Here is a 22,570-nt window from a genome sequence, read left to right as displayed (position 1 = left end):
TTTATTTGGCCTGACTGGCCTTTAGGTTTCTTATCTCTTCAGTAAGGGGTTCTCTACTGCCTTCTATTTGTTTCTCAATCCCAGCTAATGTCCTTGTGATTACTGTTTTAAATTCTGGTTCAGACATCATACTTGTATCTGTATTGATTAATTCCCTAGCCATGACTTCTTCTTGTTCTTTCTTTTGGGCTGAATTCTTCTGCCTTGTCATTTATTTTGGGTCACAGTTTTTTTATTAGGAAAGCCTGTTGTATTCCTGTGCCTGAGAATAATGGCTATATTAAGAAGGGGTCCAAAAACAAAATAAAACAAAACAAAACAAAAATAGAAAGCTGGATCCTGTGTATGTTTTGGTCTACTTGTTAAAAACCAGATCTGGGATCAGGGGTTGCCGGGAAGAAGCTAGATCCTACTTCCCCTAGAGCTGAAGATTTGCAGCACTCTATGATCAGTAGACTTGGTGCATGCAAGGGGTTTGTGCTGGTCTTCTCAGCATGTGGCCTGATGCACTGAATCTCAGGTGGACTTGCCCTAGTGGAGATGCACTTGCAGCTTGGGGTAGGGGGAGCTATGGGGCTTGGTGTAAGCACCTCCAGCCTCCACTGGGTGGAGAAGTTTGCTCATTGAGGTCAGTCAGTGTTAATGGGGGTGCAGGGGCATCAGGCAGAGAAGATTGCATCGACTAGCTCTCTCATCCCTGGAGTGGGAAGTCTGCAGCGACCACTCATCAGCAAGCCCTCGTAGAAAAGCAATCACCCCCCCTCCTTGAGTCACTGGCTTCTGCCAGATCCCTGACTTCACCCTGCCTACACCTGAGCTGTCCACCTGCCAGGTGGCACAATCGTCCTGTGTTTTATCTAAGGCTCATGGCAAGATTCCAAAACTCCCAATTTTAAAGATCCCATAGCATGAACCCATGCTGGTTTTCTGGGGAAGTGTCTCACTAAGCTTTTGCCATTTGCCAGTTTTGTCCCAGAAATTGGTCACCCAACCGTGCAGCAGTTTGGAGTACAGCACAACCAAAACCAGTACCAAAGTTTGCTGCCCTCAACTTGTCTCTCTGTTTCTATGTTAGTGAATGGGGCAGCTCAATGGCACCTGCTGAGTCTTTTGTCCCTAGAGAGGCCATTCCACTACTCCCAAATGCACTCCAAGGAGGGGAACTGTTTCTCCTTGGCAGCCCAGGAGATCCTAAGACCATGCTGCCTTCTCCCGGGTCGCCATCTTCTTTCCCCACTGGAGTACCACCAAGCCTACCAGGCATAACCCTGGTAATTGCACAGACCTCCAAAGCTGCAGACTTCGCACTCTGCAGCTTATAAAAACTTGCAGTGGTTAGCCTCTCTCCTTTTCCCAGTAAGTGGTTTCAGGGAAGAGTTTTCCTTGTGCAACCCCTGTGCACACTTTCACTCTTTCTCTCTGTCTCTCCCTTTCTCTCCCACTCCTCTCTCCATGATCAGGGCTCCTTTCCCTTTGCAGCATCCACAGTTCTCTTCTCCTGTCCCCCAAATCAACTCTCCCCAGCTCCTACCTGCCACAAGGTGGCCACTTTGGTACCTCTAATTGTACAGTTTTGTTCTCTCAGTATTCAGATTGATTTACTGGGTGTTCAAAATAATTTTATATTTATCTAGCTGTGTTCAAGGGTTGAGGCAAGCTTAGGGTCCCCCTATAGCTCTGTCATCTTAAGTCCTCCCACACACACAAGTATTTTTTTAATTAAATTTCCTAGCCTATTGGGGCACCTGGATGGCTCAGTCAGTTAAGCATCTGCCTTCAGCCCAGGTCATGATCCCAGTACCTGGGATCAAGCCCCGCATGGGGTTCCTGCTCCACGAGGAGTCTGCTTCTCCCTCTCCCTCTACCTGCTTGCTCCCCCTGCTTGTGTTCTCTCGCTCCCTCTCTTCTCTCTGTAAAATAAATAAATAAAATCTTTTAAAATAAATAAATAAAAATAAATGCATTTCCTAGCCTATTTCTTTTCTTTAGCACTAAATATTCATAACAGTCAAAGCAGTTGGGAATAGTACGCAGCACATTCATTTTAGACCTGAAATACCTAAAAAACAGACTTCTATTGCCCTGCCAGACAGCTCATTACCAAAAACCAATTAACAGAAAAAAGCAAGAACAATAAAAATACAGAAGAAATCAACCAGACAAAGACTGTAGCATGAAAATCAGAAAAGCTAAAGATGAAAAGTTTACAGATTTTACTGTTTTCGTTTCTTTAAAAAAGAATGGATTAGTATATAAAAAAGATAAAAGCTTGAAAAAAGCATAATCAGCAATATGAGAACATTTAGCTCGCTAGCACAGAAACAAAAGGAACTCATCTATTCCCTTGATAGTACTTAGCCATTTTTGAAAAACAATTTGACTAAAAGTTCTAAACTTTCGAAGTATGTGTTGCTCTGAGCAGACAGGAAGAGGATAACGATTCTTTCATTACTCTAATAACAAGAAAACCCATTCTTAGTTTTAAGTGTGTAATGTGTTTTTAAGAATGGTTGGCAACTTTTGATAACCTAAACAAGAAACTATTAAAATTAGATAGCTGAAAAAAATTTTACTTACTTCATTTTGGCAGGATGACATGCACTCCAATGTAAACTTTGCTAAGAACAACTCTTTGCCAAATTCAAACCATTTTAAAAGTAAGGATGTATAAATGACAAAGCAAAATTGCCCCCCTCTCCCACCAAAAACAATTTGATCCCTGGAATAATCTGGTTCACTAATTAGGCACAACACTCACTGTCTCAGAACATACCACTTTCAACCAGATTTCAATTAAAAATATATAAAATATCTCAATTATCTACTGATAACCTTAATTGAAGTAATCCAATCAATTAAAAAAACGCAAATCTACTCACAATATGAAAATCTCACAGTAAAGAAATTATATAATCAGCACAATACAACTTAAAACTAGTCCCAACTCTGGCAAATATTGATACAAAGGAAGGAAATTCCTTTCTTAGGATATAAGTAAGTCAGCTTCTAGGAGTTAATAAAAAGATCATGATTTCCTCCTCAGAATATAAGGAAAGGTTGTTCTCGGGAAGTTGAATCCTTGACTACAAACAATTTATATTAAATTGAAATAAAAGATCCAGGCTCCTCAGGGAAAATAATAAATAAAATCTAACCCCTTTATTAAATCATTTCATTTTTCATCCAGTTCCATAATACGAGTGATGTTGATCTTTAAGTACAAGGCCCCACAATATTAATAAACCTAAACTCAGATGAGCCCTTTCAAGTCTTTTATAAGAAAATTCAAAATAATTATAATTTTTATCAGGTTCCAGAAATGTTACTAGCATGTCTCATAAGCATTGCTATTCCTGAGGTAATGATATTAGTAAGATGAAAAATTAGAGTATTATTCCTTTGGAAGATATTTCTAATTTTAATTAAAATTATTTAAAGTTTCATAATATATTTATGACACGAGAACTCATATCCCATCAATACATTGTACTCTTCCAATAGATCAGAAAGGCTCTTTAAACATACATGAAGCTCCATATCTCATGAAAATGGAAAGCATCAATTAATCCAGTGAGTGGGTTAAGAGGATTTCTACTCTATCAGAGATATTATTATATACCCCTCACAACAATACTGAGTAAAGGATTAGTATCACTATTTTAAAGATAAATAACACTGAGGCTCAAAGAAGCACTGTAACACACTAAGGAGTAGTTAGAATTTTAAATTTTATCTGCTAATTCCAAAACCTATACTCTATTTACTATGTCATGCTGCATGAAGAGACAAACACCTCCAAATGAAGTTTTAGGGTTTGTTTATTTTTTTGTTTTTTATTGCAGTATAGTTAACATACAGTGTTATTTTAGTTTCAGATACACAATAAAGTGATTCAACAATTCTATGGGGCACCTGGGTGTCTAAGTCAGCTAAGCGTCTGCCTTTGGCTCAGGTCATGATCCCAGGATCCTGGGATTGAGCCCTGAGTCAGGCTCTCCAGTATGTGGGATTCTGCTTCTCCCTCTGCCCCTTCCACTCCCCCCTGCTCATACTCTCTTTCTCTCTCTCTCAAATAAATAAAATCTTTAAAAACTATTTTATACATTACTCAGTGCTCATCACAGTAAGTATAATCTTAATCCCCTTCACCTATTTCACCCATCAGCCCACCCACCTAACGATCAGTTTGTTCTCTATAATTAAGAGCCTATTTTGGGGTTTGTCTTTTTTTTCCTTGCTCAATTGTCTGTTTCAAAAATTCTATCTATGGGTGAAATCATATATTTGTCTTTCATAGACTGACTTATTTCACTTAGCAGTATACCCTCTAGATCCATCCATGTTGTTGCAAATGGCAAGATTTCACTTTTAATAGCAGAGTAATGTTCCCTTGTGTATATATACCACATTTTCTTTATGTGCTCATCTATTGATGGGCACTTGGGTTGCTTCCATATCTTGGCTATTACAAATAATTTATTAGTAAATAAATTAGATATATCTTTTAAATTAGTGTATTCTTTGGGAAAATACCTGGTAGTGGAATTACTGGATCATATGGTAGTTCTATTTTTAACTTTTTGAGAAAACTCCATGCTGTTTTCCACGGTGGCTGCACCAGTTTGCATTCCCACCAACAGTACACAAGGGTTCCTTCTTCTCCACATCCTCACCATCACTTGTTGTTTCTTCTGTTTTTTATTTTAGCCATTCTAATAGGTGTGACATGATATTTTCATTTGTATTGACCTGATAATGGGTGATATTGAGCATCTTTTCATGTGTCCATTGGCCATCTTTATGTCTTCTTTGGAAAAATTTCTGTCCATGTCATCTGCCAAGTTTAATTGGATGTTTTAGTTTTGGGGTGTTGAGTTGTACCAGTTCTTTTTATCTTTTAGATACTAACTTTTTATTGGATATAAATGACATGCAAACAACAATGCAAATATCTTTCTCCCATTCATTTAGTTTTGCTGATTGTTTACTTTGCTGTACAGAAGCTTTTTATTTTGATGCAGTCGCAATAGTTTGTTTTGGATTTTGTTTCCCTTGCCTGAAGAGACCTATCTAGAAAGATGTTGCTACAGCCAATATCAGAGAAAGTACTTCCTATGCTCTTTTCAGGATTTCTATGATTTCACATCTCACATTTAGGACTTTAATCCATTTTCAGTTTATTTTTTGTGTATGGTGAAAGGAAGTGGTCCAGTTTCATTCTTTTGCATGTTGTTGTCAAGTTTTCCCACAACCATTTCTTAAATGCATATTCTGGCTCTTCTGTCAAAAATTAATTGACTATGTAATCATGGGTTTATACCTGGGCTCTCTATTGTGTTCCATTAATCTATGTGTCTATTTTTGTGCCAGTACCATACTGTTTTGATGACTACAGCTTTGTACTATATCTTGATATCTGAGATTGTGCTACATCCAATTTCGTTTTCATTTTTCAAAACTGCTTTGGCTATTCAGGGTCTTATGTGGTTCCATACAAAATTTTAGGATTGATGGTTCTAGTTCTGTGAAAAATGCTGTTGCTCTTTTCATAGAGATTGCATTAAATCGATAGACCACTGTGGGTGGTATAGACATTTTAACAATACTTGTTCTTAATCCATGAGCATGGAATATCTTTCCATTTGTGTCATCTTCAACTTCTTTCATCAGTATTCTATATTTTTTAGAGAACAGGTCTTTCCCTTCTTTGGTTAGGTTAATTCCTAGGTATTTTATTTTTAGTACAATTATAAATGGGACTTTCTTCATTTCTCTTTCTGCTACTTGATTATTAGTGTGTAGTAATGCAACACATTTCTGTACATTGATTTTGTATCCTGTCACCTTACTGAATCCATTTATCAGTTCTTGACGTTTTTTGGTGGAGACTTTAAGGTTTTCTATATATAATATCATGTCATCTGTAAACAGGGAAAGTTTTACTTCTTTCTTACCAATTTGGATGACTTTTATTCCTTTGGGTTGTGTGACTGCTACAGGTAGAAATTCCAGCACTATGTTGAATAAAATTGGTGAGACTGGACATCCTTGTCTTGTTCCTGACCTTAAAGGAAAAAATTCTGGTTTTCCCCACGGAGTATGATGTTAACTGAATTTTTCATATTAGGCTTTTATTATGTTGAGGTATATTCCCTCTAAACCCACTTCTTGAGGGTTTTCATCATAAATGGATGTTGTACTTTGTCAAATGTTTTTTCTACATCTATTCAAATAATCATATGGTTTGATTCTTTCCCTTGTTGATGTGATGTATCACACTGACTGATTTGTGAATAATGAATCACCCTGGCATCCCAGGAATAAATGCAACTTGATTGTGGTGAATGAGTTTTTAATATATAGTTGGATTCAGTTTGCTAATATTTTATTCACGATTTTTGCATCTATGTTCATAAGACATATTGGCCTGTTGTTCCTTCTTTGTAGTGTCTTTATCTGGTTTTGGGATCAAGGTATTGCTGACCCCACAAAATGAATTTGGAAGCTTTTCCTCTTAGTTTTTGGAATAGCTTGAGAAGAATGGATATTAATTCTTCTTTAAATGTTTGGTAGAATTTGCCTGTGATGACCTCTAGTCCTGGACTTCTGTTTGTTGGGAGAGTTTTATTTACTGATTCCATTTCACAGCTGGTAATCAGGCTGTTCAAATGTTCTATATCTTTCTCCTTCAGTTTTGGGAGGTTATATGTTTCTAGGATTTTACCCATTTCTTCTAGGCTGCCCAACTTGGTGGCATATAATTTTCCGTAATATTCTCTTATAATCCTTTGTATTTCTGTGACATCAGTTGTTATTTCTCCTCTTTCACTTCCTATTTTGTTGGAGTCCTCCTTTTTTTTTCTTTGATGAATCCAGCTAAAGGCTTGACAATTTTGTTAATCTTTTCAAAGAACCAGTTCCTAGTATCATTGATCTGTTCTATTGTTTTTTAGTTTCTATATCATTTGTTTTTGTTCTAATTTTTATTATTTCCCTCCTTCTGCTAGGTTTGGGTTTTGTTTGATCTTCTTCTTCTAGACCTTTAGGTGTAAGGTTAGGCTGTTTATTTGAGACTTTTCTTGCTTCTTGAGGTAGGCTTGTATTGCTATGAACTTCCCCTTTGCAGCATCCCTAAGATTTTGGACCATTGTGTTTTCATTCTCATTTGTTTCCATGTATTTTTTTGATTTTTTTATTTCTTGGTTGCCATTTATTGTTTAGTAGCATGTTATTTAACCTCCAAGTATCTGTTTTCTTTCCAGATGTTTTTCCTTGTGATTGATTTCTAGATTCATAGTGTCAAGATCAAAAAAGATGCATGGTATGGCTTAATCTTTTTGAATTTGTTGAGCCTTGTTGTGTAGCCTAATATGTGATCTATTCTGGAAATTGTTCCATGTGCACTTGAAAAGAATGTTTATTTTCCTGGTTTGGAATGGAATGTTCTGAATATACCTGTTAGATCCATCTGGTCCAATGTGTCATTCAAAGCTATGGTTTCCTTTTTGATTTTCTGTTTGGATGATCTATCCACTGGTGTAAATAGTGTATTAAAGTCCCCTACTATTAATGTATTATTACCAATTACTTCTTTATATTTGTTATTACCCACCTTATATATTTGTGTGCTCCCATATTGGGTATGTATATACTTGTAATTCTTCTAGCTTCTTGTTAGATTGTTCCCTTTATGATTATATATATAGTATCCTTCTCTGTTTCTTGTTACAATCTTGGCTTTAAAGTATATTTTTTTCTGATATAAGTATTGCTACTTCAGCTTTCTTTTCACTTCCATTTGCATGATAAATGCTTTTCCATTTCTTCACTTTCAATCAACATGTGACTTTAGGTCTGAAGTGAGTCTTGTAGGCAACATATGATGGGTCCAGCTTTTTTCTCCATTTCGTCACCCTATGTCTTTTGATTGGAGCACTTAGTCCATTTACATTCCAAATAATTATTGATAGGTATGTACTTATTGCCATTTTGTTATTTGTTTTGTGTTTCTTTGTTCTCTTGCTCTCTCATCTCACAGTGTAGTGGCTTTCTTTAATGACACACTTTGATTCCTTTCTCTTTATGTTTTGTATGTCTATTACTGGTTTTTTATTTGTGGTTACCATTACATTTGCATATAACATCTTCTGCAAATAGCAGTCTAATATTATGTTGATAATCACTTATATTTGGACACTACTACTTTCCCCCTCACATTTTCAGTATATGCTGTCATATACTTTATAACCTTTCTTATTCTGAATCCCTTGACTGATTTTCATAGATATACTTAATTTTACTGCTTTTGTGCTTCCTACTTTTCTTATTCCTACTTTCTATTCCTTTCCCCGGTCTTTCTTTCCTTTCCACTCAGAGACCCCTTTAACATTTCTTGTAGAGCTGGTTCAGTGGTGATGAACTCCTTTAACTTGTGTCTGGGAAACCTTTCTTTTTAAGATTTTATATATTTATTTATTTGTCAGAGAGAGAGAGAGAGCACAGGCAAGCAGAGTGGCAGGCAGAGGCAGAGAGAGAAGCAGGCTCCCCGGTGAGCAAGCAGCCCGATGCAGGACTCGATCTAAGGACTCTGGGATCATGACCTGAGCCAAAGGCAGCAGCTTAACTGACTCAGCCACCCCGGCACCCTGAGGAAACTCTTTATCTCTCCTATTCTGAATGATAGCTTTTCTGGATAGAGCATTCTTGGCTGCAGATTTTTTCTTTCAGCACTTTCAATATATCATGCCAAAGTTTCTGGCCTGTAAAAGTCTCTGATTTAAAAAAAAAAGCCGATAGCCTTATGTTTTCCTTGTATGTAAGTTTTGTCTTGCTGCTTTTAAAATTCTCTCTTTATCACTACTTTTTGCCATTTTAATTACTATGTGCCTTGGTGTGGATCTCCTTGGTCTACTTTTATTGGTGGCTCTCTGTACCCCCTGGATCTGAATTTCTGTTTCTTTCCCCAGATTTGGGAAGTTTTCAACTATTATATCTTCAAATAAATTTTCTGCCCCTTTACTCTCTTCTCTTTGGGGAATCCCTATAATGCAAGTGTTATTATGCTTGATGGCATCGCTCAGTTCTGAGTCTATTTTTACTTTTCTTATTTTTCTCTCTCTCCTGTTGAGCTTGATTGCTTTCTAGTACTCTCCTCCAAGTCACTGATCCATTCTTTTGCTTCCTCTAGTCTATTATTTATTCCACCGTCATTTTTAATTTCAGTTATTGAGTTCTTCATCTCTTATTGGTTCTTTTTATGCTTTCTATCTCTGTGTTAAGGGTCTCATTGAACTCCTCTTCTCTTTTCTCAAATCCAGTAAGTACCTTTATGACTGCTAATTTAAATTCTCTATCAAGCACATTACTTATCTCCATTTGGTTTAGGTCTCTTCCTGTGATTTTGACCTGTTCTTTCATTTGGGAAATATTGCTCTGTCTCTTCATTTTGTCTAACTCCCTGTGTCCGTTTCTATGTGTTAGGAAAGTCAGCTATGTCTCCTGCTTGAAAGTAGGGGCGTTATGAAGAGGTCCTGTGATGCTCTGCAATGCAATATCCCGTTTATCAAAAGTTGGTGCTCACTGTGGTCTCCTATGTCTACTGCATGCACCCTCCTATTGCAGCTGAGCTATGTTTGCCTTTGATCCAGTCATCTGCAATGACTCTCTTTGCCTTTTGTGAACAGGGTTTGATCCCTGTGTTTTTAGTGGGTCCCTGTGCTGTTAGTGAGGCCACCTTTGGCTTGAATCAAATCAAACCAGGCATTTTCAAGATGCAGTAGCACTGAACTATAGGTCACTTTCCCTGTGTTGTTCCCTGAGAAGCTTTCACTAGCAGGTATGGCCTATACTCAGACCAAATGTCTTTCTCCCAACCCACTGCAGGGGCCACAGTCAGACTGGTGTCTGTGGTTATCTTCCCCTCTCCCCAGGGCAAGAGTCACTTTGCATTGGTGCCAGCCCATTTCAGGGCTCTTACACATTGCCAGGCTTGTGGCACCACTCTAGATGGGCTCTAGCCAAGGGCATGTTGAAGGGAGCAGGTCTACAGGAGAATACAGTAGTGCTGGCACACTACTGCCAGCATGGTCTGTACTACCAGTCTGCTGTAGGAGGGGACCTGCAGCCACTGGGGACCCAGGTAGGCAAGGTTGGAGGTGGTGATGCACATGGTGTTTGTGAGGTTTGTGTGGGTCTTCTATGGGAGGAGATCTGGAACCAAGGCCTTGCTTGAGGGGACATTCTGCAGAATTCAGGGGCAGGGCATGCCATTAGCAAGCCAGACAGCAAATGATGGTGCCATATTGGTTCTCTAGGGTCCATGTCTAGTCCAGAAAACAGGGAGGGAAATGGCATCCAACAGTTCCTTTGTTCCTGTAGAAGTCTCCTAGTGATTCCTGCCCCTCAGCTCATGCTCTGAGATTATTTAATGACTCTCTCTCTCATATACCCCATGCATTATTTTTCAAATTGCTGCTTCTATGTTGTATGTATCTCTAAAGGGCCATATGTTCTGCTATCTCTTTAAGAGTGGGGACTAAGTTTCCTCAGCGCTCCTGGCTCTCCCAAAGCTGAGACCACGTGCTTTTTAAAGTTCCAGGTGATGACCCCACAGTCATAAAAATTCATGAAATTTGGCCCCTCTGTTTTTCGAAGCCAAATGTTATGGGGATTCATCTTCCCCATGCAGGTTCTCCATCCCTGGGCTATGCTCTGAGGTTCTGTTTCTTTCCCCTCCCTGCATCTGCAGCATCCTTCCCTTCTTTCCTCCTATAGTCCATTTAGCTCCAAATCCCATCTCTACCCTTCCAACCTTCTTTCATTTGGACTCTTCTCAACACTGTAACTCTGGGGAATCTTCTCTGCCAGCCTTCGGGTCCTTTCCTAGGTTATTTACATTCATATGCTGTTATCTAGTTGTATGCATGGGATGAAGTGAGCTTAGGGTCCTCCTACTCTGCCATCTTCTCCAGAAGTCTCCCAAATGAGGTTTTAAATGAGCTTGCTCCATTCCCAATATATTAAATGTGTTTAAGTCCTATTCAACTAGGACACTTTGTTTGTGAAATGCCAAAAGTTTCTCCACTTTCCCCTTCATTTGTGTTAACATTCTCAGCTTCCAATAGCCTAAGTTCAAACATTTAAACCTAAAATTTACGGATTAAAAATGTTTCCACTCATTTAGTACACAAATATTTACTGAATGCCTACCATAGCAAGCATATGCTAATTGCTATTTTAGTCCCTACTATTCAGCACGAATTTACTCAAGAAGTGCATAGAGATGCCTAAGATGAGAAAATTCATTGACCCCATACTTCTCATTACTGAATTACAGTAATCAGAAATAAATGTGAATTTTTTGTTTCATATGTTTGTCTGAAAATTAACATATATATTATCTATTCTTCAATAACTCAATAACAAAAGAAAATTTTGAGTTATTTTAAGGTCTACTATGTGCCATCCCCTCCCATTAGTAAAGGCATTCATTTTATATTCAGGTTAAATAAACCCAGGAGGCAGAGTGGACTAGTCTCACCAGTATGGACACAGAGCCAGACAGACCTGGGTTATAGTTCAAGTTCTATTACTTAAGGGTTGTGCAGTCTTAGCTTCACCACTTAATATTTCTGAACCCCAATTTTCTCATATGTAAAACTGAGATAATTATACCCCTTGCAGTAATTCTGTGAAAATTAAATAAGATATATGTAAAGTGCCGTTTGTCCTTTGCAAATGACAAAACAATGGCTTACTGAACTAACTTTGCTTTTTTTTTTAAGATTTTATTTATTTATTTATTTGAGAGAGAGAGAGAGCATAAGCAGGGAGGGGCAGAGGGAGAGGGAGAAAGAATCTAAGGTAGACCCCACACTGAGTACAGAGCCCAGTGCAGGGCTCAATTCCACAATTGCACAATCATGACGTGAGTCAATACGAAGAGTCAGATGTTCAACCAACTGAGCCACCCAAAATCCCTACTAAGGTTGCTTTTAAAGGCCATTCCTATAACACCTGGTTATTTATCTCTCTCCATCTTAGGGCAGTATATTAATCACTGAATGGGAATCAGGAAATTTAGGTTACACTTCTGGTTCCTCTCTTCCCTAGTCGTGGGACCCTGGTTAAGTCACTTAACTTCTAACATTCAATATAAAGATAAAAATTCACACTTCCCTTACCATATGTTCTAATCTTATACATGTCTTTTCTATTTAGGAGAGCAAAAATGGAAAGAATCTGGGCTTCAGAATCAGAAATACCTGGTTTCTAGCCACATAAAAGCCTGAATCACTTAATCTCTCTTAAATACATCTATACAAACCTGGAGTCTTATTTTAGGTCTATTGTGATGTAAAATGAGAAAGTAAACTACTAAGAAGCTGAAAGTATAAGATAAACTGATGACCAAATAATTTAGGAACCAGCATTTGCTTTGGACCTACTCTAGCACAGATGTTATTGGGTCAACCAAATTATTCCTACTTTAAAGATTTCAGATTTTTAAATGTAACCTCTATTACTAACTGAAATGAAATCCTCTATTATTAACAAACAGAAGATTTCTTAACCTGGATTTCTAGGATGGACATTACCTCATAAAATTATTTTCAAATTTTCATGTGATTGCACACAGCATGCATTTTCATGAGAAAGAATTCATTGTCTTTTCATAACATACCCAAAGAGATCTATCACCCCAGAAATATTTAAGAACCAATAGAAGGAAAAAAAAAAAAAAGAAGAAATACAGTCTTTAGTTCTGTTAATAGATGAAAATACTAGCAATGTTCAGAATAAGCTTCATTTTCTCACCACACAACTTTCCTAGGTGTATGTTGCTCTCTCTGCCCTCCATTCCTCCTCTCTATTCCCAGTTCCTCTGCTTACAACCTTCACCGGGCTAATTTCTTATTATTCAGTACTCAATTCATGTGCCCTTCCAAGAAGTAGCTTTACTGAACTACTCTTACCACCACTCCCAGGCTGTCAGAGAACCATTCTCTAGCCTCAGAATTCTGTGTACCATTCTTTTTATTGACTGGATGGTAATTTTCTAACTCTATTCTTCCTCCACCATGATGGAAGATCCTTGGAGGCAGGGATTTTGACTAATACATCTCTGAATTTCCAAAGTTGGACACAATGCATGGTACATAATAAGTATTCAATACATATTTTTAAAGGTTTTTTTGGGGGGGGGAGAGACTGTGCGTAACTGGGTGTGGGGGAAGCAGGGCGGCAGTGGGAAAAGGAGAGAGAATCTTAAGCAGGCTGCACACCCAGTGCACAGCCCGATGCAGGTCAATTTCACAAGCCAAGATCATGATCTAAGCAAAATCAAGAGTCAGATTCTTAATTGAGTGAGCCATCCAGGCACCTCTCAATATTCTTAAATGAATAATCCTAAAAATGAATAACACAGTCCACAACATAGTGATTTCTTTCACAAAGCCATGACACAGAGATTAATATATTACAATTAGTGACGCCTAAAATTCCTGAAAAAATGCAGCAAAAAAATTTTTCCCATTTCTTCCACCAAAACTCAGAGATTTTGCTCTGTAACATTGCTGAAAGTCATTACATATGAATTTCCAATTCTATATAAAAGCTTTTAATCCTAGGGGCACCTGGGTGGCTCAGTTGGCTAAGCATCTGTCTTTGGCTCAGGTCATGATCCTAGGTCCTGGGATTGAGCCCTGCATCAGGCTCTCTGCTCAGTGGGGAGCCTGGTTCTCCCTCCTCCTCTGCCTGCCACTCTGCCTACTTATGCTCTTACTCTTTCTTTCTCTCTCTCTCTCTCTCTCTGTCAAGGAGTAAATAAAATCTTTTTAAAAAAAAAAGTGTTAGGGGCGCCTGGGTGGCTCAGTGGGTTAAAGCCTCTGCCTTCGGCTCAGGTCATGATCCCAGGGTCCTGGGATCAAGCCCCGCATCGGGCTCTCTGCTCTGCGGGGAGCCTGCTTCCTCCTCTCTCTCTCTCTGCCTGCCTCTCTGCCTACTTGTGATCTCTCTCTGTCAAATAAATAAATAAAAAATCTTTAAAAAAAAAAAAGTTTTAATCCTATATAAAATTCTAGAAGCCTTTTTATGTTTGATTGTTTTGTTTTCCTTCAGTTGACATGCAAGTACATTATTCTGAAAACCTGTTTAGAGACTCAAATAATCACAATCAATAGTTCTCAAAAATAAATGACAAATAAAATCATCTTGCAAAAAAAGAAATTTATGAGTCTCATTAAATAAATACAAAATATATAAAAATTATCATATTCCCATATGGTGAGTAACACATCAATGAATTATTGCAAGCTTTCACACTTACAATAACATCTTATAATCAGAAAAATCAAATTCAGCTAAGGATGAAACTTTTTCTTAAATCAATACTAAAATTAATACCTATCCCCTTGCTGAAATTTAACAATTAATAAAAATATTCTAACACCCATATAAGACCGTGCTGTTCTTCATTCCTCAACTTCATAAAATCCCTCTATGAAAAACACATAGCAAGTATCATTCTCAATGGGGAAAAGCTGACAGCCTTCCCTTTGAGATCAGGAACATGACAAGGATGCCCACTCTCGCCACTGTTGTTCAACATAGTACTAGAAGTCCTAGCAGCAGCAATCAGAAAACAAAAAGAAATAAAAGGTGTTCAAATTGGCAAAGAAGTCAAACTCACTCTCTTCACAGATGACATGATACTCTATATGGAAAACCCAAAAGACTCCACCCCCAAACTACTAGAACTCACACTGCAATTCAGTAATGTGGCAGGATACAAAACCAATGCACAGAAATCAGTTGCTTTCCTATACGCTAACAATGAAAATACAGAAAGGGAAATTAGAGAATCGATTCCATTTACTATAGCACCAAGAACCATAAGATACCTGGGAATAAACCTTACCAAAGAGGTAAAGGATCTGTATTCGAGGAACTACAGAACACTCACGAAAGAAACTGAAGAAGACACAAAAAGATGGAAAAGCATTCCATGCTCATGGATCGGAAGAATAAACATTGTTAAAATGTCTATACTGCCCAGAGCAATCTATACTTTCAATGCCATCCCGATCAAAATTCCACTGGCATTTTTCAAAGTGCTGGAACAAACAATCCTAAAGTTTGTATGGAACCAGAAAAGACCCCAAATTGCTCAGAAAATGTTGAAAAAGAAAAACAAAACCAGGGGCATCACGTTGCCTGATTTCAAACTTTACTACAAAGCTGTGATCACCAAGACAGCATGGTACTGGCACAAAAACAGACACATAGACCGGTGGAACAGACTAGACAGCCCAGGTATGGACCCACAACAATATGGTCAAATAATCTTCGACAAAGCAATAAAAAATACACAGTGGAAAAAAGACAGTCTCTTCGATAAATGGTGCTGGGAAAATTGGACAGCTATGTATAGAAGAATGAAACTTGACCATCCTCTTACACCATACACAAAGACAAACTCAAAATGGATATAAGACCTCAACATGAGGCAGGAATCTATCAAAATCCTAGAGTAGAACACAGGCAGTAACCTCTTCGACATCGGTCACAGCAACTTCTTTCAAGACATGTCTCCAAAGGCAAAGGAAACAGAAGCAAAAATGAACTTCTGGGACCTCATCAAGGTCAAAAGCTTCTGCACAGCAAAGAAAACAGTCAACAAAACAGGGGCAACCCACGGAATGGGAGAAGATATTTGCAAATGACACTACAGACAAAGGGCTGCTATCCAAGATCTACAAGGAACTCCTCAAACTCAACACACACAAAACAGATAATCACGTCAATAAATGGGCAGAAGACATGAACAGACACTTCTCCAAAGAAGACATGCAAATGGCTAACAGACACATGAAAAAAATGTTCATCATCATTAGCCCTCAGGGAGATTCAAATCAAAACCACATTGAGATACCACCTTACACCAGTCAGAATGGCCAAAATTAACAAGATAGTAAACAAGTGTTGGAGAGGATGTGGAGAAAGGGGAACCCTCTCACACTGTTGGTGGGAATGCAAACTGGTGCAGCCACTTTGGAAAACAGTGTGGAGATTCCTTAAGAAATTAAAAACAGAGGAGGGCACGTATTGCGTGGATCACTGGGTGTGGTGCATAAACAATGAATTTTGGAACACTGAAAAAAGTGGCTCAGTGGGTTAAGGCCTCTGCCTTCGGCTCAGGTCATGATCCCAGAGTCCTGGGATCTAGCCCCGCATCGGGCTCTCTGCTCAGCAGGGAGCCTGCTTCACCCTCTCTCTCTGCCTGCTGCTCTACCTACTTGTGATCTCTGTCAAATAAATAAATAAAAATCTTAAAAAAAATTTAATTTAATTTAATTTTAAAAAGAAATTAAAAATAGAGCTACCCCATGACCCTGCAATTGCACTACTAGGTAATTACCCCAAAGATACAGATGTAGTGAAAAGAAGGGCCATCTGTACCCCAATGTTCATAGCACCAATGGCCACAATCGCCAAACTGTGGAAAGAGCCAAGATGCCCTTCAACAGACAAATGGATAAAGAAGACATGGTCCATACATACAATGGAATATTATGCCTCCTATCAACAGAAAGAATGAATACCCAACTTCTGTACCAACATGGACAGGACTGGTGGAGATTGTGCTGAGTGAAATAAGTCAAGCTGAGAGAGTCAATTATCAGATGGTTTCACTTACTTGTGGAGCATAAGGAATAACATGGAGAACATTATGAGAAGTAAAGGAAAAGTGAATTGGGGGAAATCAGAGTGGGGAGATGAACCATGAGAGACTATGGACTCTGAGAAACAAACTGAGGGTTTTGGAGGGGCGAGGGGAGGGGGTTAGGTGAGCCTGCTGGTGGGTATTAAGGAGGGCAAGTATTGCATGGAGTACTGGGTGTGGTGCATAAACAATGAATTTTGGAACACTGAAAAACTAAAATTAAATTTAAAAAAAAAAAGAAGTGCCCCAGTGCCTCTGGGGGGCGGACGGGGACGGGGACTATACTGTTCTTAAATGACCTGAAAACAAAGCTGTGACTTTCTTAAAAATATGTATGCAAAATACTGACATCAATCTGACCTTCTTAATACATATAGTTCTCTGGTATCTCTCATTGAAAGGGACACTGAGCCATGATACTTGAAACTGAAGTCAAATGCAACATTCAGAGCTCCTTAGAAGAAACAAGCATACAAGCATGAGGGAAACAAAAGGTGTTTTCTGTCCCAAACAAAAGGTATTTTCTGTCCCAATACTGTACTTTTTAGATCTTTAATAAAGCTATACTTACAGATATTACAGAATATAAGTAACAAAAAAATTAAAGTTTTAAAAATATTTCATTTCTAAAAAGGGAAAAAGTTATGTAAATCCATATTCCCTTTTCCACAATACCAAAATCTGTCAATCTCTAAAAACCAAATGTTTGGTGCCAAAACTAATTTGTTGGCAAAACTTAACCTAAATTGACATGAAGCTATTTGTAAGTTTTTTTCATTCAGTGTGGATGTGCTATTAATGTTGTTTGATTACAAGGTAATTTCCCATACCCCATGGAGATATTATGTAATCAACAGTTCATATGCTGCATTACTTTTCCAAATCCCCAAAAACAATCTGAACTCTGAAATATATTTGCACTCAAGGCTGCAAATAAGGTACTATAGCCCTGGATTTCCTCTTCTCCAAAAGGTGAATTTATTAGTAAGCCTTTAGGGAAAACGTACACACACAGGTGTACACACTCACACACATACATATACTAATTAAGCTATCATTTCTTTGGGGATAGGATGGTGTAAGACATTATGCACTTTCCAAACCTATCTCTAATTCTTACCTGAAAAGTAGATGTTACTATCCCCAATTTGCAAACAGACTTAACTATTTTGCCCAGCTACTAACAGAAGATAGAAAAGATTCTTCTTGTCTCTAAGGCTTTTTAAATTTTCAAGATTCTGTCTACAGATGATTTCACATACCATGAAGTTATTTTTTTTTTTTTAAGACTCAATTTCACAGAGAAAGTGATCAAGGTACAGGCCATTTTAAGAGACTGCATCATTCTAAAATTTCTGGTCAGTATGGACTTCCACAAAAGTAACAAACTTGACAATATAGGAAAGCAATTTAACCCGGTAACTCAAACGAAAGCTTTCATTTATGATAATTGGAAAAGAAGGAGAAGAAACAGGGCAATCTCGTCTAAGACTAATACGCCTACATTTAATTTACTATAAGGTTTCTTTTTTATTATTATTCATAGTCAAATTGTTGAAGAAGAAAAATTCTAACATTCTTGTCCTCGATTTTTTTCTTGTCCTCATTTTAAGGTACATTACTTAAAGTTTAAAGAAACTTCCTTTTGCAAACCTGACCTTCTTACAGAGCTATCTGCATGCTTGAAAAAAAAAAAAAAGTTTAACTGTCCCTTTACACTTTCAAGAAATTTTAAGAAATTTACTCTGTTCAGGTAACAATTCCATACTCTCCTTTCTTCTGATAGCAAATAAATTAAACCAATGGGGAAAAAAACAGAATGTCTTAAATTCATCACTGTATATTTAAAGCTTGCTTTTATATGTAAAGTATAGGTAATGCAACTTAATTTTTTATATTCGAGTTTTTTTTATATGTAAAGTATAGGTAATGCATCTTAATTTTTTATATTCAAGCTTCAGGGGAACTAAGTAAATAGCTTATTGGGCACTTCAGATATATTATCTTTAGTATGCACAACCATCCCCATTTTAAAGATGAGGGAACTTTAGAACAGAAAATTTGAGTCTAAAGTCCTCATCTAATAAGGTACCGAAACAGGCTTTAAACAAAGATCTGAATCCCAGTTCTTTCCACATCACCTTGCTAACATATGCTTACCTTAGAATAACATTTCCTATGGGGCAATAATTTTCATCCTGGCTATTTGTTCAATATGTAGTATGTTGCAATACTAACAGAAAATCAAATAATGAATCTAGATGATGCTAAAATAGGCCCCAAAATCCTACAATCTTACACTTACTTGCAGTTATTGAGCAAGTTGCTTAACTTCTCTGTGCCAAAACTTCTTCAAATAGTAGAGATAATACTTAAGAATTAGTAATGATGCTGAAGTAGATTAAAACATACAATGCACTTGGCACAGTATCTGGCATATAATAAACATTCCATAAACATTAGCTATTCCCTACTAACATGAGAAATCACTAGAAGGACATGTTTTGTACCAGGCGACTCCAGCCAGCAGTATCTGGACATCTAATCCGAAACAGTCAATCCTACACTGACTTGCAATCTATGACATGATCTGGTGGGAAAGATGATGTATGCCAATCAGTTTTTCTCTCTCGGGAATCTAAATTAAGAAATAAAGACTGCACCCACTAGTAGTGATTCAGAAGTTAAATGGTTTGGCTTCTACCTTCACCAATTTTCTCTCATCAATGTTACCAAAAATGCTAAATATGTTGCTAACTCTAGTTTTTCAGTCATCCTTTTAATATCATTTGGCAGCATTTAATCTGTTCAAAACCATTCTCCTCATTCTCTTTGGAAAGCACTAAAATATTGAAGGTATTCAACACTTAATCCCAAGCCTCTGCTCCCCACACTCTACTCTTCCTCTAGGCAATTACATCTACACTTACGACTTCAGTAATTATCTCCACTTTGGCTCAGACTTCTCTTACACATTCAACTGTGTTGTCAATCCCTCCACTTACTTGGATGGTTAAATGATACCCCTAACTCCATATGTCCAAAACCAAACATGATCCCCCCTCAAACATAGCCAAGATCCCTTCCAGTGCTCCATATCTCCATTAGTGCATCACCAATTATCCAGTGCACAAATTAGAAAATTAGAATATGCCCTGATACCTCCTTTTCCTTCATCCCCATCTTTCACTAAATCCTATTAATTTTATCTCTTAAATATTTCTCAATTTCTTCTCTCCATCTCCATTGCCACCTTCTAAAAGGTCCACCTATATCCACTTTTGTACTTCTTTGTACTTTCTTGTACCTTTTGTACTTTCCACACTAGCCAGTTATATTTTTCATGATTTTAATCACGTCATGCTCCTTAAAAGCCCTTGACGGCTTCCTATTATTCCTAAGATTTCTGATCAAAATTCGTATCATAGTATACAAGGCCTACAAGATCTGTTTCAGTTTCTTTTCTCCTATTGCCGTACATGCAGCCATATTTGTCTCCTTTCATTTCCTTAAACACATCATGTTTCCTCCTACCTTATGGTCTTTGCACATGGTTTCCCTCTGCCTTGACCACTCTTCGTCCTTCTCTTCATTTATTCAATATATCTCAGCTAAAGTATCACTTCCTCAGAGAAAGTTTCTTGAACCCATAGACTTTATCAGGTCATTCAGTTATTCACTTAATAAATATTTAATAATAACCTACTGTATACCATGTATAGTTCTAGACAAGTGGGATTGTTAAACGTAACAAAGAACCTTGGCTTTCATGGAGCCTATATTCTAATGGAAGAAAATAGACAAGATGGAATAAAAATAATAAATGAATTCTACAATATGTATAAATGCAGTAAATCTAGGGGGAGATAGGGGGAGGGTAGGAAAGAACAAGAACAAGGTAAGAGAATCACAAACAGAGAGTTTCCAGTACCTAACTTGGCACCTGACATGTAGCTGGCACTCAATAAATTATTTGTTGAGTGGATGAATGAATAAAAAAATGTTATGAGGAACTTAAACTATAAAAAGAATAGAGGAACTACTTGGTGGAAGAAACAGAGATGCCACGAAAGAAAGAAATCATGCAGGTCTTGAGAGGTAACAATCTCTTGAATTATTCTCAACAGCTTTATTTGGCTTCTAGTTCCAGTCACTATATGGTCTTAACATAACCACTATCCCCCTTTCCCACCACCAAAGGCTGAATAATTCAAGTGAGTCACTCTTGTAACGAAAATACCTAATCAGGACACATACACAAGTCTGTGTATATCACTTTCATCACTTACCAACAGACATATCCCCAAGGCCACTGCTTTGCTACACACACAGATATCACTTGTCTTAAAGCTTCAGTTCTTTAGTCGCAGACCCTTTCAGGTACAAACTCCCTCCTACATGCACAAGACTGTGAAAATCCTAGCTCTCTTCTATGACTGTGTAAGACACTTAGGTCACTACTCTCCAAGCCCAGTCAAACTCACAAAGGGGTCCCCTCAGGAATAGGACAATGGGACCCCCTTCCCAATAGTCTTCCTGCACCTTGAAGACTATCTTCCACCCACAGATATGTGGATATACACTCCCTTGTGATTCTGAATGACCTTCAAGAGCACTGATCCCATATACACTCAAACTCAGGTTCCAGCATCGTTTGGAAAGGTTCTTAAGGACTGAGGCTCTGGGTGTCCCCTCAAGCCTCTTGTCTTTATAGGACCCACAGGAGGATCTGTATAGTTTCTATGTGTTCAGGGGTGACCCTAAGGTACCATACTTCCCCCAAAACACACATACTCGGTGTATACACCCCTTCCGTGCCACTACCTGATATTAAAGTAACAGTCCCCCCACATACACCTGCCTCCGCATTATATGAGACCCTCTCCACCAAACCATGCTCCTTTATGGAGCCCTCTTATGCTTCCACAGGACTGTGTACCCCCTACTCCTTCGATCAGCTTCATTTCAGGTGCCCCCTCAGTACTGGAGTCCCGTGTCTTCCCTGGAGTCCCAGCCCTTTTTGGGCCCACGCTCACTTAGAAGTGTGCACAGTCCCGCATACACCTCTGCCGCCCCCGCCAGGACTCCGAGGTCCATGCCCGCCACTCAGAGCGGTATGCACCTCCCCTGACCCCTGACCCCGAGGTCACAGCTCTAAGGCGCAAATACACGGAGCTCCTCCTCAGCAGTAGAGCCATGCCCAAGTCCCCCCTCCCTTCAGACCCAGGACAGCCATGCTGCCTCAAAGCTTCCCCATGATCGACCGCCCTCACAGACCTGCCTCAGGCGCCGTCTGGCTCCGCTCCGCCATTTTTTGTTGTCCCTCCGCCTCTAAGCCCACACGAAAATCGCGGGGCAGTGGGGAGCTGGCCACGGGATCTGCCGGCTGACAGAGCTCCCTCAGGAAGACGCGGCTCGACGGTTGCCAGGGCAACGGGCGGCCCGCGTGCAGGCGGGCAACGCGAGGCGGCGGGGGAAGGGGGGGAGGAGAGGTGGGTGCGCGGGGAGGCGGGCTGGGAGGGAGCGTGCGTCGAAGGCCCCGCCCCCGCGGCGCCAGCACTCTTCGGTCTAGGCGCCTGCCGGGCTGGGACTATGCTGCACCTCTCTCCGCCACCGAGGCACCGCGTCCTGGCAACTGAGCATGCTCAGCTGCCTCTGGTTAGTCTGGACGAGGTCCGCTGGGACGGCGCTCGCCAGCCACAGAGGGGGTCCTTTCTGCTGACCACAGACCTGGTTGGGCTGGCTTTTCTGTGGTTGGCGCTGTTTGAGGGGCCTGAGAGGTTTCTTGATTTCCCAACGCGCCTGGCCCTGGTCGAGGTACTGCGTAACTTAGGTTTTCAACTGAAA

At 39.0% G+C, this 22,570-nt stretch overlaps 1 protein-coding gene across 3 annotated transcripts in view; it reads right to left on the bottom strand.

Moving 5' to 3' along the window:
- The window catches only part of LOC125096937 (BEN domain-containing protein 5), a 1,594,254-nt gene extending 1,572,034 nt beyond the window's left edge, over positions 1 to 22,220 (bottom strand). For 2 of the 3 annotated variants that reach the window (XM_047724116.1, XM_047724117.1), the window contains exon 1: positions 22,001 to 22,220. In XM_047724116.1, coding sequence (XP_047580072.1) covers positions 22,001 to 22,034 — 34 coding nt within the window. In that variant the 5' untranslated portion in view covers positions 22,035 to 22,220. The remainder of the gene's footprint in view (positions 1 to 22,000) is intronic. The other variant, XM_047724115.1, reaches the window with a different exon arrangement.
- Between the last annotated feature and the right edge of the window lie 350 nt (positions 22,221 to 22,570).

The sequence above is a fragment of the Lutra lutra genome, chromosome 4, assembly GCF_902655055.1.
Source record: "Lutra lutra chromosome 4, mLutLut1.2, whole genome shotgun sequence".
NCBI classification, from domain to species: domain Eukaryota; kingdom Metazoa; phylum Chordata; class Mammalia; order Carnivora; family Mustelidae; genus Lutra; species Lutra lutra.
The sequence above is the reverse complement of the archived record's forward strand: the minus strand, read 5'-3'. Positions and strand labels throughout refer to the sequence as shown.